Source organism: Phoca vitulina, unplaced genomic scaffold (assembly GCF_004348235.1).
Source record: "Phoca vitulina isolate PV1807 unplaced genomic scaffold, GSC_HSeal_1.0 scaffold13, whole genome shotgun sequence".
NCBI lineage: Eukaryota > Metazoa > Chordata > Mammalia > Carnivora > Phocidae > Phoca > Phoca vitulina.
In genome coordinates this window covers 3,126,990-3,154,925 of record NW_022589716.1, presented here as the reverse complement: position 1 = coordinate 3,154,925, position 27,936 = coordinate 3,126,990, and the positions used below count along the sequence as shown (strand labels likewise).

The 27,936-nt window shown below is 56.1% G+C and overlaps 1 protein-coding gene across 1 annotated transcript; it reads right to left on the bottom strand.

Annotated features, from left to right (window-relative positions):
• Nucleotides 1-47: 47 nt before the first annotated feature.
• KLHL26 (kelch like family member 26) lies at nt 48-27,558 on the bottom strand. The gene is made up of 3 exons (XM_032412453.1): nt 27,480-27,558; nt 4,996-5,178; nt 48-2,787 (listed from the first exon to the last, which is right to left on the bottom strand). The coding sequence occupies exons 1-3, from the start codon at nt 27,554-27,556 to the stop codon at nt 1,206-1,208; spliced, it is 1,842 nt and encodes a 613-aa protein (XP_032268344.1). The 5' UTR covers nt 27,557-27,558; the 3' UTR covers nt 48-1,205.
• Nucleotides 27,559-27,936: the final 378 nt, after the last annotated feature.

The following is a 27,936-nucleotide window of genomic DNA, read 5'->3' as shown; positions in this document are numbered from 1 at the left end:
TTCTTTACACGGTGAGTGGGTCACAGAGACACGACATCAATCATCCATTAGCAGCAGAAGAGACACTTTAAGTTGCCCCAAGGGTACAAATCCCATTTATAAGACAGCAATGCCAGTGTCTTAAAAAAAAGCAAAACAGAACCCCCCCAAAAAAATAATAATAATAAACAGCTTTAGAGGTTTGACACCAAAACCAATGTGGCCGGAGATGCTGCAAAGCCCTTGAAGGGAAGAGGCCGCTCCCCCCACCTGACTTCCCTTGCTAAAGGGGCCCAGGCCTGGTGGCAGGACAACCTGAACACGGGACAAGGCAGGAGTGGAGGGCTGGAGAAAGGGAGAGAGATAAAAATCATGAGACTCGTAGGAATGCAGACACACTGTGAGTTCTAAAGCAGGTGTCACCCTTGAACCAGGGGGTGAGGACGGGAACGGGGGCATCTCGGCCCGCTCCTCATTGAGGCCCCACGAGACGCCCAGCGCCAGCTGGAAGGCTGGCTGACTATGAGGACAGTCTCTGAGAGCTGGCTGTGTTTTTTCCTTCTGAAAGTGGACAACCGCACACACCGAAGGTACTGGGACCGAAGACAGGCATGGAAGCAAGTATGAGACTCTCCTCCAAGGCCACCCTCCCACCCCAGCAGCCTGGGCTTATTGGAGGCAGAAATATGCCCACCCTTGAGGTCAACCCTGAGCTGGGTGCTTCCCTGCCACCTCACCAGCTCCTGGAGGTCCATATGTTACAGAGTTTGGGTGTGGTGTTTATTTTAAAAAATAGATGGTACAAGAAACTTGGGAGGGGGGCAGGGCACAAACCATGGATTTGGGGATCGACGTTAACGAGCTCGCGTCGGAATGTCTGAGGCTGCCGAGCTGGGGGAGGAGAGAAGTGGGACAAAGCCACACAACCACACCTCAAAGGAAACCCTGATTCCCTCCGTGAGCAGGGATGTGGGGCAGGTGAGGAAACCTCCTTGGGAGTGACTCTGCCGCCATGGCAGCCTCATCGCTGGCAGGCTCCCTCGGTGCGCACGAAGCCAGGACCTACTCTGGGAAGGAAGGAGGGACCCCAGGAGAGGGCCTCATCAACACAACAGGCGCCGAGACGTCAGCCCATGGGCCTGGGGTGGTTCTGTGGTTCTCGGCCCCAGTGTGTCCTCACCACGTCCCTCGCAGAGACAGCCTGAGGCTGGGCCGGGTCCCAGGGGCTACCTCCTGGTCCCTGACTGGGGCAGCAGGACAGGGGCACAGGCGATGCCCGCGAAGGACTCTGGGAAGTGCAGGTCGCGCTCCCACTCGTCCGTCTCCGTGTTGTACACCTGCACGATGCCCGTCACATTGTTGAGGCGCCAGTTGTAGCCCCCCACGATATAGATCTTCCTATCCAGCAGGCAGCAGCCAGCCTCCGACTGGCCGGCCCTCATGGGGCTCACGCTGGTCCACTGGTCCGTCTCGGGCACGTAGTACTCCACCGCCAGCACGTCAAAGCAGCGGTCCACGTGGTCCATGCGGCCACCGAGGGCATAGATGCGGCCGCCGGCCCCCACCATGGCGTGCAGCACGCGGGGCTCGCTCATGGGTGCCTTGAACTCCCACTGGTCGGCGGCAGGGTCGTAGCAGTGCAGCGCCTTCTTGTCCTCCACGGAGATGCCGTAGCCGCCGGAGATGTAGAGGCGGCCGCCCACCGAGGCGCCCGCGTGGCCCCAGGTGCGGCGCTTCAGAGAGCAGGCGTAGCCCCACTCGTTGCGCCGCGGGCAGTAGCGCTCGACCGAGGCCAGGCTGCCGGCCCGGTTGCGGCCGCCCGTGGCGTACACCATGCCGCACAGCACGTTCAGCTGGAACTGGATGCGGCTCTCCTGCATGGCCTGCAGGCGCAGCCAGCGGTTCAGGTGGGGGTCGTAGCGGTAGCAGGCGTCCACCGCGCCCTCGCCGCTGCGGTACTGCAGGTGCTGGCCCCCGGCCACGTACACGAAGTTGTCCAGGACGGCCACGCACGTGTGGCTGCAGCCCACCTCCATCTCGGTGAGCTCCCGGAAGTGGCGGGCGCCGGGCTCGGGCAGCTGGTACACCTTACTGCTGACAGAGCGGTCGCTGTCGGTGTAGGGCGTGCCACCGAAGGCGACCAGGGAGGGCACGTCGGAGCGCACGACCGTGCGCGGGGACTGCATCTCGTGCTGCCGGAAGGGGAGCACCTGGTAGTTGAAGGCCTCCAGCAGGTACTGCCGGCACAGCACATCCTCCAGCATGATGTCCAGCGTCTGCACGCTGTCCACCAGGTCTGACGACCGCATGAGCGGGAAGCGGATGTGGCAGAGCACGTGGCTGGCACGCGGCCGCCGGGCCGGGTCGTGCTGCAGCCAGCGGACCGCCGCGCGGAACAGGTCAATCTCGGCGCAGCTCTGCAGCCGATTGCTCTGCAGGAAGAAGACCAGGCGCTCCAGCGGGAGGTGCAGGAAGTCCTCCTCCTCCGCGATCTGCAGGAAGTGCTGGAAGGTGAAGGCATCCACGGACTCCTTGAGTGAGGCCAGGCTGAAGGTGGTGGCCATGTGGCCGATGTTCAGACAGGTCTCTACACTCATGGCGGCCTTAAGAAACTCCTCGCACAGCTCCACCACGGGAAGCATCTGCAGGAACACGGCCGCACCCAGCACGTCCTGCACGCAGTCCAGGTCCAGCGTCACCTCGGCACTGTAGGCAAAGTCGATGATGTGCCGCAGGCCGCGGGCGGACACGCCCTTCAGCTCGATGATGTCCTGGCTCGCCTCCCTCATGCCACCCGTGAACATGGCCCTGAAGTTCAGAAACACAGCATGTGGGCTCGGGGCAGCCAAGGGGCCTCATGGCCACCCAGGAATAGCCTGGCCCCTGGACACCATGAGCAGGGCACAGCCAACCAGGGGAAAGAGGTCAGATGCTCATTAAAGACATGTTAAAAAAATAAAAGATTTTTAATCCACCCAAGCCTTGTGTCTTCCTACAAACATCAGCTCCCCACTCTGCCCCTCCGCATGGGGCCACGTCCACCCTACCCAGAGGTGTGGAGTGCTGGGAACCCCCCCTGGCTCAGAGGGAGGGGCCGGGGGACCACTCACGGCAGGGCAGATACAGGTGGGCAGGAAAAGGCCAAACGTTGACTTTGGCCATGAGACAGGCGCCAGCCCCACTTTGGCACCCAGCCCTGTAAGACCACACACACGGCAGGCTCAGGAGACAAGGTGGGGACCCCAAGAACACCATGTACCATGGTTCTCAGAGCCGAGCCCCTCACCAGCAGGCACACGTGGGCAGGTGGCTCCACCTTCCCGAGCCCGAGTCTCAGTCCTGCCACACAGGGATGGGGAGGGGGTGAGGGTCCCCAGGTCAGAGCACCCACTAGGAGGCCCCGCCAAAGTCACTGTCATCTCCAGACAGTCAGGAAAGCCCTCCAAGAATGGCCCACAGGAGCCCTAGTCCACTGTGAGACACCCCCCACCCCCAGCGAGTGACACTAGCTGTCAGCCTTTCTGTCCTGCTCTGGAAAGTGGCGCTAATGTGAGCACCAGTAAGAAAAACAGGACCTGGGTCACAGCACCCCATGGCCCTTGGGGAGCCCCCCATCAGGAAGAGGGGCAAGAACCCCAGCACCCTCTGGGAGTTCATAAGAGGTTCCTCTCACGAGGCAAGCACACATTGTGACAGCTGACCAAGGAGAAGGAACTTCCCTCATCCATTCATCCAAGAGATGCCTGTCCCCCAGTCACACACCCAGTGTGGCCTGGGCTCGGGTCCCACAGTGGGAACAGCTGAGCTTGGTGCTGCTGTGGGGTCACCAGCTAACAAGTGCCCAACACTCTGAGCAGCAGCACCATGGAGCCTTCTAGGAGCAGGGCTCGGGCAGCCCCCCGGACCCTGCCCCTTCTTGTCCCCATGAGTCCCATCAGCCCATCGAAGGCAGAGGCAGCCACGGCGACGGGAGGGAGCTTTGCCTTTTAAGGCCTCGCCGGCTGCAGTGCCAGCGCAGAGGAGCCTTTAAAGGGCATTTCTGGCTGGGCCGGCCCACCCGTCCCCAAATCCAGAATAAAAATAGAAACGGCGCCCCAGATGGCTTGGCTGCTCTGGCTCCCCAGAACAGCCTTGTTGAGCCTGGGGGGCGGGCAGCTGGGGGGCGCACCAGGCAAGCCATCCCAGCCTTGCCACCCTAGCCTCGAGGACCGTGCAGCCCTCGGAACACACCTAAACTGAGGCTCTGCGAGACAGTCTGCAGGGGCGCTCCTGCCACCACTGGCAAAGCGGGGCCAGAGCACCACCCCCAGGACAGCACCCCAGCTCTCTCTGGCAGGGTCACAGCCTGGCAGGAGGAACTGGCCAGCTGGTCACTGAGGAAATGAGGGAGACTGTCCTCAGCCCGTGACAGCCCCCAGCTGGTGAGAACGGCCCTAGCCCTGCTCCAAGGGGCCCTCACCCCCCCACACACAACCCTGCACGGGGAAGGGGATTTTAGGAAAGGGCTCTCGCAGCAGACTGACCAGTCCAGAAAGGCCTCACCTGTCATGAGGGGACTATGACACAGCCTGGCACACATGGGGACACCCATCTGGGCATCCCTCCTATTCCCTAGCCTGAGTACAGGAACCTATGGGGGCAGAGACTTGTGTCTGTCTTGTCTCTGCTGGATCCCCGAGGCCAAGCACAGGGCCTGGTACACACAGGTGTCAAATAAAGGCAGAATGAAAACAAGGCCAAGCCCTGCCACTCCCCCAGGGCAGAAGCTGCTAATTGGGTGCCCATGGGCCACGCTATCCCCCAGGCATGTTCTGCTTGCCTGCACCATATCCCCCAAAAGTTTGAGAAAGTTACAAACCTAGAAAAAGCTCCAGGTTTACTGAATGTGTGGCCAATACCAGCCACTTTCCCTCAGAGCCATCCTGGCTGGCTGGCTGGCTGGCTGGCTGGCGCTGAGATCACTCCCTCTTAGTTGGGTGGGCACTCTTCGGCCTATCCCCCGAGACCTGTGCTCACCTGAAGTAGTCGCTGCAGGCGGCCAGGACCACCTTGTGCGCATGGAAGGTCTCTCTGTTGATGGTGAGTACAACGTCCAGCAGCTGGCCCTGGGCACGGAGGGCAGCAAGACCCTGCAGGAGGCTGGTGCTATGGCCGGGCGCCGAGAAGGTGCACTTGAGAGCTCCATTTTTGTCAGCCATGCTGCAGGAGAGCAGAAGTGGGGGCTGAGCTCAGAGGCCTCAGGTCTGTCTAGTCTCTGCCCAGGGACACTGGGCTGGCTCACCTGGGCTCTGAAGCTGCCCCCGGCGCAGGCAAAATCGCCAGAACCAGCTCTGGAGAAGCAGAAACAAAATCTGGGTCCCCGTCGCATCGGCCATCTGCCTGGCAACTGGCCTTGGCAAAGGACACCGCCTCTCCGGCTTCCATTTGCCACCTGCGAAAGGGGCAGGGTTTCTCCTAGGACCTGAGGAGGCTCTAATGCCCATTTTGGTTTTTAATTGAGCTAAGATTCACATAACATCGAATTCACCATTTTAAAGTGAACAATTCGGTGACATTTAGTACATACACAACGTTATGCAACCATCACCTCTAGCTAGTTCCAGAACATCTTCATCCCCCACCCAAAATAAGACCCCACCCCCATCAGCAGTCCCTCTTCACCCCCGCTCCTCCAGCCCCTGGCAACCACCACTCTGTCTTCTGTCTCTGGATTCGCTTCTTCTAGACACTTCATGTAAATGGAATCACGCACTGTGAGGCCTTCTGTGTCGGGCTTCTCTCGCTCCACATGTTTGTGGGGTTCATCCACGTTGTAGCATGAATCAATGCTTCACTTCTTCTTTTTGTGGCTGAGTAATATTCCATAGTGTGGACAGACCAACTCTCTGCATCACATCACTATCCCCCATACCCTAGCAAGCCGCCCCAGAGGGCAAAGCCCTCTTCTGTCCCCTGCAGAGGGTGGGGGTGGGATGAAGGTGCTAGCACGGAGCCCCAGTGCGGGCAACAGGGAGGAAAGTACGGCTTCCAGGGCAGCTCTTCCAGGGCCGGGGGTGTCACAGGCCAGGAGAGGCCAACCTTCTTGGAGGCCCAGCTACTCTGACACCTGCCCAGTGAGCTCCTTGTGCTCAACACCCCAGGGGAGGGCAGCCACACGACCACAAAGTCATTTTCCAAAGACTTTGGCTCTGGGCTCTACTTGGTGACTGCCCAGTGGAGGGGAAAGGCCCGTTGGTCCTACTTTCCAGGGATAGGGACACAGTAAGTAGCTTGTCCATAGTCCCAGAGCTGTAAGACAACATAGCGGGATTTGAACCCAGGCCCAGGACGTGACAGAGTGGGTGGGATCTCCCTGTCTGTCATGGCCAATGAAGCAGGCAGGGGGTGGGGCACAGCAAACTGTGGGGAAGCCACAAAACCAAGAATATCTACCCTAAGAGGATGGGTTTGCCTATGGGGGTAGTTCAATGGGGGGATGGGGACAAGTTAAACAGAGATTGCTGCACCTCAAAATAAACGTTCTGGAGGCAAAGGTCGTCTTAGAACAAACAATGAAGTTTTAAAAAAAGAGAAGAGGTGAAAACAACCCAAATGTCCACCAAAGGGTAAATGGATAAACACAATGTGGTCATCCACACGATGGAATAGTACTCAGTCATAAAAAGGAATGAAGCTGATTCATGCTACAACGTGAATGAACCTCAAAAATACCACACTGAGTGAAAGAAGCCAGTCACACGAGGTCATAAATTATATGATTCCTTTTATATGAAATGTCCCGAACAAGCAAATCCATAGAGACAGAAAGCAGATTCGTGGTTGCCAGGCTGTGGAAAGCGGGTGCGGAGTGACAGCTAATGGGCACAGGGTCTCATTTGGGGGTGAGGGAAATGTTCTGGAACTAGATACAGGTGATGTGTGCACAACACTGTAAATGCACTAAATGCTACGGAATTGTTCACTTTAAAATGGTAGATTTTATGTTATGTGAATTTCACATCAAATTAAAAGAAATAAGTAAGATTAAACAAAAGGATATCTGAGCTTTCTCAGGCCCTGCATAAAACCCTGCCATGACCACCAGCACCCTCACAGTGTATGAGGATTTCTGTGGTCCATTCCCCCTTGCCCTGCTCACCCCCACATCCCCTCCCCTCCAGCACCACTGTCCCCTCTGCTGTTTCATCTTGGAAAACTTGTTGACTATATTAAAGAATGAATGGTGTAGGAGGCCCTAATACATCACTTCACCCCCTGAACACAACGGGAGGGAACAATGCCATCACTTCTAGGGTCAGGCCACTGTGGGGTCAAGAACCCCCACCAGGACTCTCCCAGCCCATGCCTCACCCACCCCAGGCCAAGGCCAAGTCCTCTGCTCTCTCCCCACAGCCTCCAGCTCTCTGGAACTCGCTTTCCCATTCCTGGGACTGACGCCTGCCCACAAATGAGGGCCAGGAATGTGGGCACTGGTCTTTCCAAGAAAGCAGGAGAAAGAAGGCTCCTCAGCCCTCACTGTCCAGCAGCTCCCAAAACAATACTGGGGATAAAAGAGCTGATGCCAAGCACAGGGCATACTGTCGGTGCTCAATCAATGCAGCTGCTGCCAACTGGAGGTCCCTGACCTGCACAGGCCACCGGCCTCAGTGGCCCCTCCATGAGAGCCTCAGGAAAGGGGGGCAAACCAACCAAGGGGCAGAGGAGCTGTAGGGCCCTGGGGTGCTGACCACAGGCCTGCAAGGTACTCAGGGTCCCAAGGGTCTGGGACCTGGTGTGGGAGGGGGGAATGGGACATGGGACATGGCATGGGGGACATGGGACATGGCAGGGGAGACATGGTCTGCACTTGGCAGACCTCCCACCCCTGGGAGGCTGCAGCGCATGCTTCAGAACTCAGCACTGTGCTCCCCTGGGCTGGTAATGCTGGGACGCCAGTGGTGTCAGTGGCCAGAGCCTGGGTTTGCCCAGGAGATTTGGCATGCACCCCCCTGAAGGCCACAGAGACCCAGAAAGACTCCAAGTCTCTAGCTTGGTCTGGTCGCCTCTCCCTGCCAGGTGGAGGGGATGCCCACCTCGCATGCCCCCGTTCCCCTCCCACACTGTTACATCCTGCCCGTCATGCCTGACCAGGCCACTGCTGGGAGTTCAAGTCTCTGCTCTTCCAGTTTCCCACAATGCACCCAAGTTCTGCGGATCACAAAGAGAATGTCACTGGTTCATGGACCCTCGGGCTTCAAAGTGTGCCCATCCTCTGGTCAGGGCTGCCCTCCAGTGTACAGCCCCCACCAGGACATCTCCAGACGGGCTCCCACCGTGTCCTCCCACCAACACCCCCCAACAGGCCTCCAGTCTGCCCAAGATAAGGCCACATGCTGCATGAGCCTCCAAGAACCCTGGAGGTGCTCAGGTCTGAGCCCCCTCCCCCTGCCCTCCTCTTGCCTCACTGGCATTGTCAGCCTCCTGCCCCTTTCCCATGGGTGGGGACACAAGAGCAAAAGAGATGGAGAGGCCTTGCCTTCACTGGGTGCACAGTCTGGGGAATGGAGGCCCAGAGTGGCCAAATAATCCAGAAGCGGCTTCACATTGCAGTTCTGAGTGTCCCACAGCTGGGGAGGGGAAAGGAGCCTGGAGCAGAAATATGCAGAGGCCAGAAAGTTGGGGTGTTCCCAGCCCTGCCACCCCCACAGTTAGACAGTGACCCCAGCCTCTCCCTTGGAGCAGAGGGCTTGGCTGCATCCTGGGTGTTGGTCCCAAAGGCCTGGCTTCCACAAAAGGCCTGCCCTGAGAAGCCCACCCTCTCCCTGCAGCCCCACCTGGGGCCCAACCTGCACCAAGACAGCACAGGGAACCACCTTCCCCCACACCACAGGCCCCTCCTGCCTGGGGCCAGCATTCGACCTCTCTGTGGAGCACAGAGGCCTGGAGGCCAGGGACAGCTGGTGTGACCCCTCAGGGCCTCCCTCCCAGGGCCAGGGAGTGGAGAAGAGGCACATCTCAAACTTCACCATGCAGTGAATAACCAGGGACCACAACGAGGCTCAGACTCAGACTCGGCAGGTATGGGCAGCCCTGGAGACAGAAGTGCCACTCCCCACAGACCCCACTCCATACTGATGAAGCTGTAGGGTGTAAGAAGTGACACACAGACACCATCAACATGCCACCTTCATCATCAGGATCCCTTAGAGTCACACACATCCAGAGCCTGGCCCTAAGCAGAGTGTCTCAAGGTTGGTCCAGGACCCAAAGGTGGGAAGATGCAACTCAGTGAGTGAGAGAGACATGCTCCTCCAGGAAGCCTGCCAGGGCCACACCATGGCCCTTGCCCCACCAGGCTCTACCCAGTTACTGGTATGAGAGGTAGAGGGCAGGATTCCGACCCCTGCTCTGCCATCCATCAGCTCTGTGACTTCAGCACATACTCTTGTCCTCTGGGTCTTCACTTTCTTGGCTGTCAAAAGGGGCAGGCAGAAGCATGGATGTCATAGGGCTGCCATGAGTTTCTCCCTCATCCCCATCACCTCCTGGTAAATGAGGGGCCGCAGCTACTTCCCTCAGCTTCCCTTTGGGCTGAGGAGGTGGCACGGCCCAGAGAGGGGCCGCATCCCGTCACCACCCATACAAGCCACCCACGTGCCCCTGAATGGGGCCAAGTGCTTAGAAACTTCAAGCTTGGAACCACTCACAGAGCACTGGCACGTGGCAGGTGCCTCTCTGTGGACAACTTGCCTCATAGATTTTGTACATGTGTGCCCCCTCCTACACCCCAGCCTTTGCCATTTTGCTTTCAGCTGGCTTCATTTTTTTCTTACAAGTTTCTGATTGATTATGAGGCAGGGCCAAAGGACTTCATGTGCTTCCTCTAAGCTCCAGGGATTGGCATGCACATGCATGCCCTCCACCAGAAGAAGATTTTACACTAGGGGAAACTTCATTCTGGTGCTGGCTGGTCCCTGGACATACGTCTACTATGGTCCTCCATATATAAAGAGCACCAAAAAATCAATATAAAACCAGCAATCTCACAGAAAGATGCACAAAGGATGTGGGCTGATCATTCATAGGAAAGGAAACACACCTGGCTGGAGAGACCTAAGAGTCAGTAGGGCTCACAATAAGAGAAGTGCACTCAGCAAGGGACTGGCTTTACCCCTCGTGTGAGCAGAAGCATTGGCTGTCTGGGAGTAGACACTCACATCGGTTCCCAGTGGGAGTGTGAAGTGGAACAATCCCCAGGAAGGCAGTTCAACAGACCTAGCAAAATTCTAAAGTCTCACATCCTTGATCCAGCAAGTCTGCTTCTGGGATTTATCTGATATACTTACATGTACAAGATGATGGATGCAGGAGGATATTCACCAAATCCCGTTTCTGGGGGCCAAAGATGAGAAACCAGCTAAACACCTTCCAAAGGGGTATAAAGAATTATTGTACCTTCTGACAAAGGGCTGGCCTTCAGCTGAGCACAGAGGCATGAAAATGCTCCTCTGTAGGAGTTAGGACACCCCTCACCCAGAGCCCCCGACCAAGCCCATCGCACAGCTGCTCACAGGGTATGAGGCCTGAGATGCACTGAGTGGGGAGGAAACGGCTCCTTTCTGTACACACCTCATCCTCCCCCAGGCCCTTCTCCTCACGCCCCTGGCAAGGCTCATGGTACCTACGAGGCTGATTTTCCCCTCTCATCTCACAGATGGTACAGCTGTCCCTGAAGCCCCCATCAACGCCCCCCACACACACCTCACAGTCTCTGAGGAGCTCAGGGAAGGAGGGAGGAAGCCGGCAGGGGCTGGAGTCCCCAGGACAGACAGGGTTGGCTGGGCGGAGGTGGGCAGGAGGAGGAGGGAGGGCTGAGGCCTGGGACCGATGACTAAGGGAAGGACCCATTACTCAGGCCAGCCCAGACAGGGGGCGGCCGGCGCGGCGGGGCCACGGGCCCCCAGGAAGGCGGCGGCAGCAGCCCTGAGCCTGTCCGAGTCTCCAGACGGCCACCCGAGCCACGGTCACCCGCACTGAGTCATCGGAGCCAATGCGTCAGCAGCCGGGTCAGGACGTCTCTGGAGGCCGCTTACTGCCGCCCCAGCTGCACCCTTGGCCTGGATCTGGCCTCGGAGGGGCTACGCGTGCCCCCTCAGGTCTGGCCTGGGCTCAAGGCTGTCCTGACCCCCTACTCCCATACTGCATCCCCTACCACTGTCATTAGGCACCCCTGGCCGGGCCCAGGCCTGTGCTGGACATGGGGACACAGCCACTGCGTCCCTTGGAGTTTCCCCTACACCAAGGCTAACATAAAGTGGGACTGGGTAGGGTAAAGACCCCCCCAGGTGGACCACCTGTGGCAAGGCGTCCACAATCCCCTGGGGGTCCTCAGCTGGCCAAGCCCTTTGCCCACGTTGTCTCCAGCTCCTGGCTGGCACCCCCTGTGTGGGTTCCTTCCCCCTCCGACACCAGTCCTTCATGGGGTCACCCCCAGATACACCATGGGCTGGAATCTTTGTTTGAGGGTCTGTTTTAGGGGGACCCAGCCCAAGATAAGATGGCCAAGTGGGGAAAGCCACAGGAAGTGCAGGACCACACCAACTGCGGTCCCCGTGCCCCAGTGACAGGGACCCACAGTGGAGGTGGGGGCTGCCCTGGAAGCGACACCTGGTGGGGTGGGTGCTCCCCAACTCCTGCCCTCATCTGGCTGCTGGCCCTGGTCTCCATGGTTGGTTTCCCAACCCTACAGGAGAGATCTGAAGCCCCGGAACAGTTCTTTTCACTGGAATGTTGAAAAAAAAAAAAAAGGGAAAGGCAAGAACAAGAAAGAATTTCATGGAAACATTTCTTTGGGGTTTTGTAAAATCCTTTCCCACCCCCACATGGAGCCCAAAGCTCGGGCCAGAACAGAGTCTGACGGTATTGCCCCTTTAACATACTGTTCTGACATGCAAATTCCCTCACTTCCCCTCAAATCGGAGAGCACTTCCACTTTCAAAGCCAATTTTGGTTTTATTGTCCATGTGGCTCGATGGAGCACAGCAGCGCAGCACAGCTGGTTGGCTCACACCCCGGCCGATGTCGTACCAGGGAGCTCCAGGCCACTCCACCCGAGGGTCCCGGGTGCATCAGCAGGGAAGATGCCGCACTTCACTGGAGAGAGGGGACAGAGACCCAGAGAGGGGACAGAGACCCAGAAAGAAGTGGGGAGGGAGACAGGGAAAGGGGGGGTAGACAGAGACCCAGAAAAAGGGGGATAGAGACCCAGAGAGGGAGACAGAACCCGGAGGCGGGGTGGGGGCTGGAGAAGTTCTGGCAGCCAGCTGGTCCACCTCTCTGCCCTATTTCACACAACACCCTCCCCCTACCCCCTGTCCTCCAGCCACACTGGAAATTTCTCTGCCTTCTCCCTCCTATCCACCTCTGACTCTTAACAAGGCAGGCCCACTGACTGAGCACATGCCAGGCGTGGTTCTTCACATGCAACCGCATGAATCCCCCTCCAAGACAGGGAAACTGAGGCCCAGCACAGCCCCTACAGTTGCAAGCAGCTCCAGCACTGGCTTCTACTTCTTGCTCTACCACAACCTGCTGACTGCCAAGGCCAAAGCGCTGGCTCCTAGGCACGCAGCTCCGTGGGGAAAAGTGCATCTGAGCCAGAGTCCCATATGCCCCACAAAGGCAGACACCCCCAGCTACTGTTGCCATGGTTACCACAATATTTCACAGCTCCGGGTACTGTGCTCCCAGCCCAAAGGATAGAGTCACCATGTTCTGGCACCTTGCACGGGCCCTCAAATGCTCAGGCTGGCCAGCAGCCCCCATGCTCACGTCAGTGTGCTTTCTCTGGGGACTGCTCGCCAGAGGCCGCCCCGCCCTCCTCACCCCTCAGGCGGCAACAGCCCATTCCTGGGGCTATCCTCCTGAGTAAGGGCTTGATCCCTGGGCTCCCAAGGGAGCAGACAAAAGACCGGGGCTTCTGGGTGGACAAGCGTGGAGCTCAGGAGCAGATGAAGGTCCTCACTGCAGTGTCCCAGCAGGCCAGGACACCAAAGCACTAACAGACATCTAGGGGGGAACAAAGACTCAGAGAGTGAGGGACAGAGACCCAGACAGGGGAGGACAGACACCCAGAGGGAAGGAGACAAAGACCTAGAAAGGGAGAGAAGAAATCCAGCCAGGGCCCCTAGATCCCATGTCTCCCCACCGAGCCTGGGCCCTCTCTATGCCATCAGTGGTTGTTTACTTCTCATTCCTGGTCATCATGCTGTTTTGTTCCCACGTCTTCTTCGATAATTTAAGACAGGATGCCCAGAGCCAAGGCCTATCTGCGCACCCCATGAGTGGATCTGTGCCAGGAGGGCAAGTGCACCAGGCCGATGGACAGGGGCAGAGTCTCCTCCGCTCCCTCCCACCCAACCTGCCTCCAAGCTCCGGAGGCGTGGGAATGGCCAGAGCCCACTCTGAGTCCATCCTGGAAACATGTTGCCTACAGAGATGCCCTCCCAGAGTCCTGCAAAGGAGCCCCAGGCCACACTTGCTCACTTCACCTTCTTCATGCCATCACCATCATAGCTATCTCCCTACGTGTATGTCCTTGGCTCCTGCCTGTCTGGGCTCACCAGGCAGTGACAGGGTGACAGAAGAGAGGGGATGTCAGGTAGTTCCCAGCAGGAAGTAACAGTGCCACCTGCAGGCACCTGGGGCTGGCAACTCCTGAGAGCCCCCACGTGACAGCCAGGGAGCCTGAGGGTGGAAAGGTCATCGAGGCAGGCAGGCAGAGGTTCTGGAACCCACATCCACCTTGAAAGAACCATCCTGGGGCCCCTGGTGGCTCAGTTGGTTAAGCGACTGCCTTCGGCTCAGATCGTGATCCCGGAGTCCTGGGATCAAGTCCCACACTGGGCTCCCGGCTGGGCGGGGAGCCTGCTTCTCCCTCTGACCCTCTCCTCTCTCATGCTATTTCTCGTTCTCTCTCTCTCAAATAAAATAAAATCTTTTAAAAAAAAAAAAAAGAAAGAAAGAACCATCCTGAATCCTCCCAAGGACCAAGGACCCAGCATGGTAAGAGAAGTAAAGCTTCGCGGGGCTTGAACTCATAACCCTGAAATTAAGACCTGAGCTGAGAGCAAGAGTCAGACACTTAGCCAACTGCGCCACCCAGGCGTCCCGAGAAGTAAACTCCCCAGGGCTGGAAGCAGTGGCTGGGGTCTGCCTCCACATAGCACAAGCCTCACAGTGAGACCCCGGCGAGCCTACCCGGAAGCCCGCCCAAGATTCCGTGTCCACAGAGCCTGGCGTGGGGTGGCCACACTTGGTGCCGGCTCCACTCCAGGCAGGCCCTGCCAACTCGGTCATCCTGCTTTTCTATGACAGGGACAAACCACATGGATCCCTGCATTCCCCAAATATCCACTGGGTCACAGCCAGAACTCTGCAGGCACTGCCCGCCCTCCCACCTGGGTAAGCCAACAACATCGAACCCCAGCACTCTCCCGCCTCAGCCCCCCGTGGCCCTCCACAGCCTCATTCTTCATGGGCCACTGTCAGCCCAGTGTCCCTCGAGCTAGGCTGTGACCTCCTGCCCAGGCCCTGTGCCATCACCCCAGCCTCTGACTAAGCCTAGGACACACAGGGTCCTGGCCACTGCTGATGGACAGGAAGACCCTGTGGCAGCACTCCTCCAAACCCAAACCTGCCCTACTCTGGCCACTTCTCAAGCCTAGAAAGAAAAGTGGACACCCAGACCCTACTTCCCTCACCAGCAGCAAGCTGTCTTCACACTACCTCTGCCCCTCCCTGCCCTGCAGTGAGCACCCACCATGCAGGGCTGTGGGCCAGGGTGTGTACAGACGTGGCTCCCAGCTCACCTCCCGGTGGGCAATACAGAAAGGAGGATACCACTATTATCACCATCTTACAGACGGGGACACTGAAGCACAGAGAGGTTCAGGCACCCACCCAAGGCCACACAGCATACAAAAGGCCTTGGCGGGTGCCGGCCTCTCTGTAGCCTCAGATGGGTAGGCCCCATATCACCTCCATGATATAGATGGGGAGACCAAAGCTGGGCTGAGACCACTCTCCAAGGACACTGGACCATGACTGAACATAGAGCTGGCCAGCAGGAAGGGCAGGCTGTGGCTCCTCAATGCTGGCAGGGCAAGGGTGTGGACTATCCCACCAATCCTCCAGCCACCATGAGGGACGTAATCCCACTCTGCCAGGTCACACTGGGAGAGCCTTACCCAGGACCCTATGCCCCCCGAGCCCAGCTCTACTTGTCTTCCCTGATCATTGCTCCATCTGGTACACCATCCACCAGTTTCCAGCCTATCTCTCCGAGGCTAAAACAGGAGCCTCACCAGGGGAGGGCAGGGCAGGTTCTATCTCCTGCTGTGTTCCAGCACCTGGCACCATGTGCTCAGAGCTCAGTCATGCTCACCGACTGGATGGCTGAATGGCTGAGTGGGTAGATGAGTGGATGGATGGATGGATGGATGGATGGATGGATGGATGGATGGACAGGTGGGTGGATAGGTGGGTAGATGGATCGGTGAGGTGGCAGGTAGATGGTTACCAGGTGGTAGCATTGGCTGGCTGGAGCCTGACTCATCTCTCTGCTCGCTGCAGATATCTACTGCATATACCTGCTCTCTTCATCCCCTCCACGAAACCTCCTGGTCCAAGTTCTGGGACTGGGTATGTTATCCTTTGATTGGGCTCAATCCAGGAAGCAGTGAACAGGATTTTATCTAGAATGTCTGGCCTCCACACTTTGCTCATGCTGTTCCCCGTGTTGAAGGGCTGACTCCTCCTGCCCCCCCACCTTCCTCCTTATGCCACACTTCCAAGGCCACCAGCTTTTCCATGCACCCCTGCCACGTTACCCTCTGAGCCTTCTGAAAGGAGAAGCTCTCCCCTATGGCCATGTTTGCCCTCATGACCCAGCCAGGGTTCTCCACAGCCTCTCTTTCCCCTCAAAGCCCAGCCAGGGCCTCCATGTGAGGGGCGGCAGGGGCAGACGAGTGGACAAGTCTCGGGCTGAGGCTATGCCTATTCTGTTCCCACCCACTGGCACAAGGCCAATCCCAGGCAGAGCCCATCCCCCCACATTACCCCCACTGCACTGGGCTTGGAGACAGAGCCACTTGAATAAGCAAAACCCCTTCACTCTAGAGGTCAGGCAAGTAGGTGTATGACTACGTGGCCCCAAAGCACCGCTCACTCAGAAACCTAGTGAGATTCTAGCACTGCCAAATTCCAACATCTCAGTGTCCAGCCCAGCTACCTCACCTGGCAGGACAGGTGCTGAGGCCCCAAAATAGACAGTTCTGCCAAATGGCACATGCTCATGACCAGTGGGTGCTAGGCCAGACACAGGCAGATGCAGATATGGAGATGGCTCAGCCTGGCCCTTCCAACAGCAGCACAAATTTAGGCATCAGAAGGGGCCTGTCATGAATACCTCCATTTTAGGGGGTGCCAACATCCCTCCCCTCTTCTGATAAGGGCCTCCTGTTTTCCTCAGGGAACCTCCTATTCCCCAGTGGTAGGAATCAGAAGACCCCATCTCTGGACTGAAAAGGGAGACTCATGACCAATTAGAGCTTCCCAGATCCCTGGCCACAGGATGCGGGTGTGACCCATGTGATCCAATCAGAGCCTTCCCTGGGACTTTTGCTGGAGCGACCAGAATGGAGATTAGTGTTCCCCCTGGGGTTGCAAGGCTAGGTCACCTTGCCCAGCCAGGAGGGAAGGCAGAGCTGAGAGAAAGGAGTCACAGAGTCCAAGGGAATCATCTGAGCCCTGAATCTCAACGTACCTAAAACTAGAACTCTCCCTGAACCGTTTTTTGTTTTTAATGTGAACAATGAACTTTTCTTTTTTTTTTTTTTTAAAGATTTATTTATTTGACACAGAGAGAGAGACAGCTAGAGAGGGAACACAAGCAGGGGGAGTGGAAGAGGGAGAAGCAGGCTCCTGGCTGAGCAGGGAGCCCGATGCAGGGCTCGATCCCAGGACCCTGGGATCATGACCTGAGCCGAAGGCAGATGCTTAACGACTGAGCCACCCAGGCGCCCCTGAACTTTTATTTTCTAATTTAAGGCAGAGAATTGAGTTTCTGGCGCTCATAACCGAAGGGGGCCTTCAATGTTAGAAGCCTCTGATCCAGGGCTCCTGTCCACCACGTTCCAGATGAGCCTCAGAAAAAACCACCATGGAGTTACCACTTCTCCAGCTGCCGCCTCTCCCTGAGCAGCACACAGGCTTTCTACCCCGGGGATGGGAGGGGCAGGGAGGGTTGAGGAAGTACAAGCTGGGTGATCTGTAGCAAGTGGGTAGTGGCCGAACTCAGCCTGAGTCCTGCCTGCCTGTGACAAGACAGCCAGCTCCCCATGAAAGGTCAGCAAGCTCCCCATGTACCCCACCGCGAAAGTTCAGCAACTCTAAATGCTAAAATGCTGGAAGCAAGCCTAAGGCTGGAGCTGCAGGGCTGTGCTATGCCATCAGCCTCAGCAAGAAAAACACCACCCCTTGCTTCTGTAATTGACTCACGTGGAGCATAAACATTTGTGTGCTCCCAACTGCCCTGCCTCACCCCCTTGCATGACAGAGAGGGGGAGAAAAGAGAGCAAGAGACACTCTCCTGGGACCCACCAGATTTCACCAAGGCAAGCACACAGTTACAACTTTCAAACACAGTCCTGTCAGTTTTCTATGTGGAGGCTGCCTCGGGGGTCCTCAGGGGGGCTCCTTTACACGCCTGCCGCCTCAAGGACACAGTGCCACCCCTCAACCCCATCTTGAGGGACTGTCCTACTCGCAGCTCCGGTCTCTCGGTAGATTCTGGTGATCAGGTCTCTCTGCTCCTGCTTCCTTCAGCAGGCTGCTTCAAATTCTAACATCCCATTGAGAGAGAGCTCTCCGGATATGCAGCCCAGCCCGCTCCCGCCCGATCCGTCTTTGACCCCTGTGGAATTCTGCAGTTGTGGCGTCAGAAAACATCTTCGGTCTCAATCTCGGGTGACCCCCCTCGAGACCTTTAAAAGCCCAAAGGTCCACCCCTCAAGATTTCCTCTAGGCTGAGCTGTTCAATTCCGGAAGCTGCTTCCCTCACAGGAAAGGTCTGCGATTCCCCAAAGGTGCCGGTTACTTCCTCCCGAATCACAATATTTTCAGTGTGCGGTGAGGTGGTGTGTGCGAAGAAATCAGCCCCTCAGCCGGTCGGCCAGGGGTCTGAAACCGCGCTGGCTGCGCCCCAACACCCGCTCCCAGCTCGGCAGAGGAGGAATGCTAAGGAAGCGCTCTCTTAGCCGTGGGGGACGAGTTCTGTGAATCCTGAGCAGCCCTCTCTGGAGAGAAATGGGAAAGGGGAGGGGGCAGGAGGAAGGGACTGGAGACTCGGGGTTAACAAGTGTTAAGAGCTCGTCTGCACAGCTGCGGAGCGGCTACCACAGGAGGAAGGCGGGTCTGCCGGCAGTGGGGACCCCGCGGCCCCGGCCCCCACTTCCCAGTGCAGGCAGCTGGACAGGGAGAGTGGCTGGCCGTTTCCCATCCTCAGCACATGGGGCTGAGATCCTGTTCCTTAACTAAATGAAGCACATGCAAAAGGGCACTGCTCACTGGCTTCTCTCTAATGGGCCGATTCACTGACAACATGCCTGCTTCTGTTTCTCTACCCAGACCATGCCATTAAATACAGTGAGGAAAAGGGGGATCCTCAGCCAGCAGAGTGCAGAAGGCTGTTCCAGAAGCCTCTAGGTCAGGCCAGGTCCCCTCAAAATCCTGTCACAGGCTATGTGTGGGGTATTTGCTGGAGCAAATCAGAGCCACCACGGGGAAGCTCTGCTCTGGGGAGCACACACATTCTAGGGGACATGGGTCTTTAAGCATACAGAATGTACTGTGAGCACAGGGCAGAGGATGCAGAGAGGCGGGTGGACAGAGCCACCAGGCCCCAAGGAGGCAACACTGGAGCTGTGCAAAGCACTGGGACAAGACACTCTAGCCAAGGAAGAGCCAGGCCAAAGGCCCAGGAGGGGTGCCAGAGGAGTGCTGTTGGGAGACCAGCTGGGCTGCGGAAGCACAGAGAGCCCAGTGGGTGGGTAGGACCTCACTATGAGGGTGGGGGTGGGGGTCACATGGAGAAGTAAAATTTGTTCTGAGAGTGAAGAACCCGCCCACAGGTGGCAGGCAGAGCAACATGGTCTGATGCCTATCTCAGGAGGGACCCACTGGCTGGAGTGTGGGGCAGCAGCTGGGAGGGCAAGAGCCAATGGTGGCTCAGAGCAGGGATGAAGAAGAGATGGAAGAAGGGGCAGACAGGGATGTGGCTCAAAGGTGGAACCAACATAATGTGCCAACAGATGATGGGAGGAGACAGTAGTGTGGTGAGTGCTCCCAAGGTGAAGCTCAGAGCAGGCGGGCAGAATCGAAACTGGGGAGACCTCCCAGGGTGGCTAAGGCTAGGCCAAAGCCTCTTCTCAGGAGAAGGCACATTCCTGGGACCAGGAGCTGCTCGCTGGAAGACCTGAGGCCCTTGAACAAGGACAGGCACGAGGGCTTTCCAAAGCAGAGACAAGCCCTCAAGCCCTCCAGGCTGGAAGTCCGCCTCTGCCTCCCATCTCCACTGGATGCTCACAGGCAGCACAGCCGCAGGCCAGTGGGGCCTCTCCTACCTCCTGCCTGCCTGCCTGCCTGCCTAATGGATCCTTCCCCAGTACTCACTCCTCAGTCCTGGATGAAACCTGAGAGCCAGTGACCCTGTGCCCGGCCTCCACCGGTGATCAGCACATGGCACAAGTTCAATCTCGAATCTTCCCTAAACCCCTGCCTACCTTACCATCTCTACAGCTCCCACCTAGGTCTAGGCCCCTTTGTCTCTCAAAAGAGGGATCCTTCCCAAACACAAATCTGACCCAGGCCCCCCCCCACTCAAACTTTGCACCCCCCCACCGAGTCTCCCAGCCTCCTCCCTCCCACCCCCTCCAGCTCCTCTCTGCCCTCATGACCCCTAAAAAGCCAGGCTGCTTCTCCTTCAGTACCTACACATGCCACTTGCCTATACCCAGAAAAGAGTCTACTTCCCATGACCCCCTTCCCCCAAGCTGATACTAACCCTCAGACTCACCTCAACCTCATTCATGAGGAGGCTCTCAGAACCTTCCAGAAAAGGCAGGAACCTCCCACTTGGCCTCAGGATCATTTATGGCAAGTATGGAAAAATGACTGCATAACTGTCTTGCTAACCCTGCTAGCATGTCCACGTGGGCAAGGCCTGACCATCCTGGGGGCCCATATGCCCAGCACCAAGCATAGCAGCAGGCACACAGGAACCATGGGACCATCACCAGAGGAAGAGAAAGGTGTCAAACGCGTCCTGTCCACAAGAGAAAGGAGCCAGAGATGCCAGAAGTCACCTCTGTTGATGAATTGTTTCTATCTGGGCCTTTCCTCCCAGTCCCCTTACTCCTCCCATCCTTCTCCAGGGCCTTCAACCCCAGGTCTGCAACATGACCTAAGACCAAAGGGCAGGAATGCAGAGAAAGCCTCACTTTTAAAGTGTCTGGGGAGGGATGCGAGCACAAACCTCTGACCTGGTCTCGCTAAGCTCTCCCGTGCGGATCGGCAATAAAAAATAACTGGCGTTAAGAAAAGCGGGATGACACACAGCACGGGCTCCCTGGAGATGGCACTATGATAGCGGAGGCTAATAAAACCTTTCTATCCCTATGGCCGACGACAAGAAGGCCGCCCCCAGGGGAGTCACAGCTACCAGGTGGAAGGGGTCCAGCTGTGAGACAAATGCTCCACAATTCGGGGCAAAGTGAGCAGTTTTCAGAGCAATTTCACATCATGAGCTCTCAGGACCCTGCTGGCGAGAAGGTGAGGAAAGGGGCGCCTCGCTCCCTGAGGAGGAGCTGAGCTTCTTGGCCTGGCCCTCTAGCACCTCCAGCCCAGTGCTCCCCCCAGCCTGCCTCAGATTCAGCTGCCCCCACCCCAATACCCTGCAGAGACCCACGGAGCTGCGCTCTGTACTGCTGCCAGGTGCCAGGCCCGCCCGAAGGCATCTGCCCTCTCCGTGTTGCAGAAGCACCTTGGATTTGGAATGTGCCATTCTCCTACTACCCCTGCCACTGACCCTCTCATGACCACCAAGTAACGGTGCCACCCTCCTCCCAACTGCTCAGCCAACTGCATGTTTGTGTCCCCCAGAAATCACATGTTAAAATCGAACCCCCAATGTGATGGTATTAAGATGGCCGAGGGGGATGCTTTGGGAGGTGATTGGGTCATGAGGGTGGAGCCATGAATGGGACCAGTGCCCTTATAATATGGACCCTGGGGTGCCTGGCTGTCTCAGTTGGTAGAGCATGTGACTCTTGATCTCGGGCTTGTAAGCTCGAGCCCCACATTGGGTGTAGAGATTACTTAAAAAAAAAAAAATCTTAAAAGAAAAGCGGGGGGTGGGATCCCAGAGTGCCCCCTTGCCCCTTCAACCATGTGAGGATACACTAAGAAAACAGCCATCTCTGAACCAGAAAGTGGCTTCACCAGACACCAAACCTGCTGGTGCCTCGATCTTGGAATTCCCAGCCTCCAGAACTTTGAGAAACATGTTTCCGTTGTTTATAAGCCACCCAGTCTTTGGTATTCAGCAGCCAGAATGGACTAACACACCAACTTTCTCTTTTCCCCACCTGCCACACTGACTCGCAGGCAAGACCTGCCAACGACAACCCGCAGCCCTGCCAGGCCCCACTGGGCACGGCAGGCAGAACGTGGGCAGCATCAGGACTGCAGGCTAACATTGCCACTTCCGCATTAACATTTAGATGCACAGGGGCGCCTGGGTGGCTCAGTCGGTTAAGCATCTGACTTTGGCTTGGGTCATGGTCCTGGGGTCCTGGGATTGAGCCCTGATTCAGGCTCCCTGCTTCTCCCTCTCTCCTCCCCACTCATGCTCTCTCTCACTATCTCTGTCTCTCTCTCTCAAATAAAAAAAAAAAATCTTTAAAAAAAAAAATTTAGATGCACAGGCAACATGCCGGGCACCCGCTGAGCACACCCTGGCCCCAGCTTGCTTCGTCCCAGCTACCCTGCCCAGTGGGCCTGTGGTCCCACTTCCCAGATGAGCAGTCTAAGGTGCAGAGGGTTGCAGACATGCCCAAGGTGCACAGTATGTGGGGCGGCCCTGCTCGTCAGACGAGGGGCCACAGACACAGGTGGGTCTGATGAGGCACCTGCTACCACCAAATCTCCCAAAATTCTGAAGAGGAGGAGCTGAGGCCCCATCTCTGAAGGGTCAAACCCCTACCTCTCCCTCCTGGCTGAAAAGAGGACAAAGCCAAAGGAACAAGAACCTTCTCAGAAGGCCAAAAGGTCCCCCAGTCTTTCACACAAGGGTTGGGGACCTGAACTCTTCCAGGGCCTCAGGGCTGAGTGGTGACAATCTAGGACACCGCCAGAGAGGGCTTGTTAAGAAAGTTTAAACAAGCAAAGGTCACCAAGCCAGAAGCAGATAGCTGCCTTGCTGAACTGTGCCGAACCCGCTCACACTGTGTCTGGGCCATAGCTTCCCATGAAAACACCTGTGGCTGGCACGTCCCTCACCCAATACCCTCGCCCCAGCCCCCAGGAGCAGCGTGAGTCAGCCAGACTGGGTCCCATCCAGACACCTTTCGGGAAGATGGGCTGAGGAGTGAGGATGCCAACAACCCAACATCTGAAGAGCCTCTGTGGCAAGAAGGTCCCTCCAGAACTCAGCCAGCTGGGCACCTCACAGTGATGGAATTTTAGCTAGGAAAGTGCATCTCCCAGGAGAATTCCTCCACTCTCCCCCAACTCAACACCCCAAGTGGCTGCAAACCTCCCCTCCCTCCTGAGCCTGGACCCTTTTGGAGGGCCTGAGGTGGAGCTGGGAGGGGGCCCACTAGAGAACAAGTGTCTTTTGTGTGAGTGAGCCTGTAGCTAGGACCCCACCTCCCCTCTGCAAACCTCGGCTGAGACAGCCACGCTTCAACCATCCCGAGGTTCGGCTTGGTTATTAACGACCATCTCTACTAGGCAACGAGTTTTTTGTTGATCCCTCGAGATGGGAAGGAAGGAGAATAAGCTTTTCTCTTTCTTTTTTTCCCCCTTGGTTGCAGAAAAGTGAAGTTGGAACAAACAAGTTATATAACGCTGGGGGCGGTGGGGGGGTGGAGGAGCTCAGTCCCTCCTGAGGACAGTTTCTTGAGTTGTGGGACCGCTGGAAAGGCCAAGGGGAAGACAGGAACCGCCCCCATCCCTGGCCAAATGACAAAACCCTTCATGGGACAAAAAGGCAGATGCAGGCGCCTCCTGGAAGACTGGAAAACCAACCCCACAGCCTCCCCACAGCTCCCCACAGCCAGCCTCCCCCCAGCCCTCAGCAACCCCACAAGTCTCCCTGAAAAGGCGAAGGACTGACCCAATCCCAGGGAAGGGACTTCCTACCCGCCAGACTGCAAGCCCTAGAGAGCTTTTCCACACCCCTTTCATCCATCCCTTTCTCTCTCCCTCCCCACCCCCAGCCATATTTCTTGAACATTTACTTCCTCTGTGCAGCCCTTGCTCCAGGCATATAAGACAGAATGAGGCAGACGCTCTCCACCCTCAAGGCATTTCCACTAATAAACACACCAAGGAGTGTTGGGTTGAGATAGTGTGATCAAGGACACACAACAGCCATATGACCCAGCCACTCCGCTCCTGGTATACACCCCAAGAACTGAACACAAGTGTTTCCACAAAAACTTGAACATGCGTGTTCACAGCAGCACAGTCCAACTAGCTAAAAGGTGGAACCAACCTAAATGTCCACCTGTTGGTCAAATGGTTAAACAAAATGTATGGTATGTCCACACAGTGAGATATTATACAGTCGTAAAAAGGAATGAAGTACTGATACACATTCCAACGTGGATGAATCCTGAAAACATTACACAAAGTGAAAGAAGCCTGACACAAAAAGTCACATATTGTATGATTCCATTTATGAAACAGGTAAATTATATAGAGATGGAAATGAGATGAATAGTTGTAGGAGGCTGGGGTAGGAGGAATGGGGAGTGATTGCCAATAGGTCCGGAATTTTCTTTTGGAGTGGTGGAAATGTTCTGGAACTAGACAGATGGGATAGTTGCTCAATATTATGAATATACTAAATGTCACAGAATTGTTCAATTTTTGTGGGTGAGTATTTAACGCTATAAAAATTTTACCAAACAATCCAAGGTGACCAGAAAAAGCATTCTGAGGGCTAACTGAGCTCGGTGGTCAGGCAGATGGCTCTGAGAGGATATGAGCTGGGAGTGTGGAAGGATGAAAAGGAATGAGGCATGGGCAAGTGATAGACCAGGCCTCGCTGGCCCCTTTGGAATAAGTGAAGGAAGGAATAAATGAACATTACAAGGGCCTCTAGATCTCAAGGGATCCTTGGCAAAATATTGTGTGCCACAATCTCCCTCAAAACTGGATCCTCTTCCCACGTGCTCCATCTCACCATATTAGGGATTCTTGCCCTTCTCCCCATACAAGCACCACAGGGATAAGAGCCCCTTCCCTATCAGTTGCTCTAGACAACTGTAATCTTTCCACTAGGATGGATAGAAGGGGGCAAATGGGAATCTCGGAAGTGGGGGAAATGTCTTTTTAAAAAATGCCTCCAGGACACCTGGGTGGCTCAGTCAGTTAAGTAAGCGTCTGCCTTCAGCTCAGGTCATGATTCTGGGGTCCTGGGATAGAGCCCTGGAGCCCTGCTCAGCAGGGAGTCTGCCTTTCCCTCTCCCTCTGCTCCCCCCCCCCCCACACTTGTGCATGCACGCTCTCTCTCTCTCTCTCTCTCTCAAATAAATAAATAAATAAATAAAATCTTAAAAAAAAAAGTGCCTCCATTCAGAAAAGATTTCTTAGAGGGGTGCCTGGGTGGCTCAGTCAGTTAAGCATTCAACTCTTGATCTTAGCTCAGGTCTTGATCTCATGGTCATGAGTTCAAGCCCTGTGTTGGCCTCCATGCCCAGCATGGTGCCTGCTTAAAATAAAATTTTAAAAAAGAAAAGATTTCTTACATATGACACTAAAAGTGTAATCCATTAGAGAAGAACACTGATCAACTGGACTTCATCAAAATGATAAAATTTTGCCCTGTGAAAGATATCATTAGGAAAATGAAAGAAAGAAAGATAGATAGATAGATGAGCCACAGACTGGGAAAAAGTGTGAATCATATATCTGATAAAGGACTTGTAGCCAAAATACATAAAAAATTCTTAAAAGTCAACAATAAGATGACAACTCAATTAGAAAATGGGCAAAAGATTTGAAAAGTACCCAACGAGACCATGAAAAAGTGTCCAACGTTATTACTTATTAGGGAGATACAAATTAAAACCAAAATAAGATACCCGTATATACTTAAAATGGCTAAAATTAAAAACTGGCCACATCAACCGTAGACAAGAATGGGGTGCAACCGTAACTCCTGTACATTTGCTGGTAGAAATGCAAATGGTACAGTCACTCTGGAAAACAGGTTGGCAGTTTCTTAAAAAGTTAAACCTACATCTCCCATAGGACCCAGTCAGTCCACTCCTAGGTATTTACCCAAGAGAATAAAAGTATATATCCACACAAAAACACATACCTGGATGTTCACAGGGCCTTTATTTGTAATTGTCAAAACGGAAACCCAAATGTCCATTAACCAGTAAATGAGTAAGCAAACTGTCTATGCATACAATGGAATACTCCGAAGCAATGATAAAGAGCATCCTTCTGATACTTGTGACCACACAGATGAACTTCCAAAAGCATTCAGTTAAGGGAGAGAAGTCAGACATAAGAAGCCACATACAGTAGGATTCCATTCATATACAATTTCTAAAAAGGCAAAACTAGACAGCAAAAGCAGATCAGGATGTGTTTGAGGCTGGGGGTTGACTGTAAGGGGCTTGAGGGAACTCTTTGGGGTGATGGAAGCCTTCTCAAAAAACTGGATTGTTTTAAAGGGTACATAACTCTATAAAATAATTAAAACTCAATCAACTGCTCAGCTAAAATGAGCGAATTATACAGACAACACCTTGCTGTTGTCCCCAAACTATCCCATTCCTGGGCCCAAGGCAGGGACCTGGGGTTAGCTGTCCCCTTTTGTCTGTTCCTTACGTGTCACCTCATGCCTGGTCAACAAGCCCTGCCAACTCTACCCCCTGAATGTCTTAAAATCTTCTGATCTCTCCTCACTCCCCGTTGTAGGCCTCTAAAGCCCCACTCATGCCTGGAGCCATCAGGTCTTTCAGGTCAGCACCAGCCCAAGTCTCCACAATGAGGACTGCCTCCACAGCACACAAGTAGTGAACGACTTCATCACTTATCACACTGGAATTATTTGCTCCCGTAAGCTCACCATCAAGGAAGAGCCCAGATTTCCTCCTTGGCCAACCAAGGGTGGCAGGCTTTCCTGGGAGGCCAGGATGGGAGGATCTGGGCCACGCTGGCCCTGTAAGAAGAGGAAGGTTGTGCTACCTAAGGCAGGCGTTCCTCCCCTCTGAGAATCCAAAACAATGCATACCAACACCTTCAATTTTTACACCAATTCTGGGGTTCAAGCAACCCATCTCAGGACTTGGACAAAGGAAAAGGGAGCTTCCCTTTTCTGTGGGCAAGACCTTGCTTCAAGTCCTTTAGTCTGGGGGAGGATTTGAACCCCATGGGGATGGGAGACAGGAGCACCAAGGATGGACCCTCCTTAGATTTTCAGGGTTCTCTCATCATCCTCAGGCTCCCCAAGACCCACCCCAGCTCCTTAGGACCCCTGGGAACTCCAGACCCTTTCCTGCCCATAAGGACACACTGGGACCCCTGGGGACAACGGCAGCCTCTGCTTTCAGGTTTTCCTAGGCCCTTTAGGCCTCTTTCAGGCCCTCAGATTCACTTGAGCCCCCTACCTCTAGCCTTCCACAGTCCTCACTCCTGCCAGGACCCCTCAGCATGCCCACAGGACCACCTTTAAACACTTCAGGGCAGGGTCCTACAGCACCCTCCAGGAAGCCTTGGGCCTCAGCCCCTCAAGCTCTCATCAGTCCCCTCCTTAAGAGTCCCCAAGACAGCCTCAACAAGCTCAAGACTGCCCATAGTCCCCTCCTCAGGCCCTCTCTGCCTCCCAGACCCTTTGGGATCCCCAGTTCCCCCATGGCCTCATCACAGTCAGGAGTCCATGGGTTTCCCTTCAGACTTCCATGCTCCTCAATGCCCCCTCAGACCCCTAGGGCCGCATGCAGATACCTCGAGGTCCTGGGGCCCCCAGCCCGCCTTCGGCTGCCCCTCAGCAGCCCTCGGTCCCCCCAGTACTCCATGACCCCCTAAAGCCAGCAATCCCCCGTAAAGACCCTCGAACCAGCCCAGGTGGCTCCTCAGCCCCTCACGACCCCCAGGACTCCCCACACGTCACCCTGGCCCCGGGTCAGGTGCCGGCCCACCCTGCGCACGGGTCTCACCTGCTCGGACGCTCGGGGCCCGGGCCCGCGCCAAAGCCGCCGCCACCAGCGCCGCCGCCGCCACCGGACTCCGCCATCTTCCCGCCGCCGCCGCCGCGCGTTCAAGTGACGGGAGCCGCGCGCGCCGGCCCGGGAGACAGAGACGCGGGGGGTGGGGGGGGCGGGGCGCCACCGGGCCTGCTCTGCAGGGGGCGTGGCCCTGGGCGAGGGGTGGGGCCTGGCCTAATGAGGGGGTGTGGCCTGGGCGGAGAGAGGTGGGGTCTGCGGATGGGCGGGGGCGGTGAAGGCAGGGGCCGGCTCAGCTGAGGGAAGGGGGCGGGGCCTGGACGGAGGGCGGAGTCTGTGATGAGGGGCGGGGCGTTATCTAGGTGGCGGGGCCTACTCCGGGCAGGCGCGGGGCAAAGGCGAGTTGTGAGGGGTTGATGGGACCTGAGAGGGGGCTCGGAGAGTAGGGGCT

What these genes read in the sequence shown, in the direction of transcription:
- KLHL26 (XM_032412453.1), bottom strand. Translation starts at nt 27,556, where the DNA reads ATGGCGGAGTCCGGTGGCGGCGGCGGCGCTGGTGGCGGCGGCTTTGGC. An exon ending in GGCCCCGAGCGTCCGAGCAG is followed by an intron (nt 5,179 to 27,479) that starts GTGAGACCCGTG and finishes GCTCTCCTGCAG; the next exon opens with CATGGCTGACAAAAATGGAG. An exon ending in GCCTGCAGCGACTACTTCAG is followed by an intron (nt 2,788 to 4,995) that starts GTGAGCACAGGT and finishes TCTGAACTTCAG; the next exon opens with GGCCATGTTCACGGGTGGCA.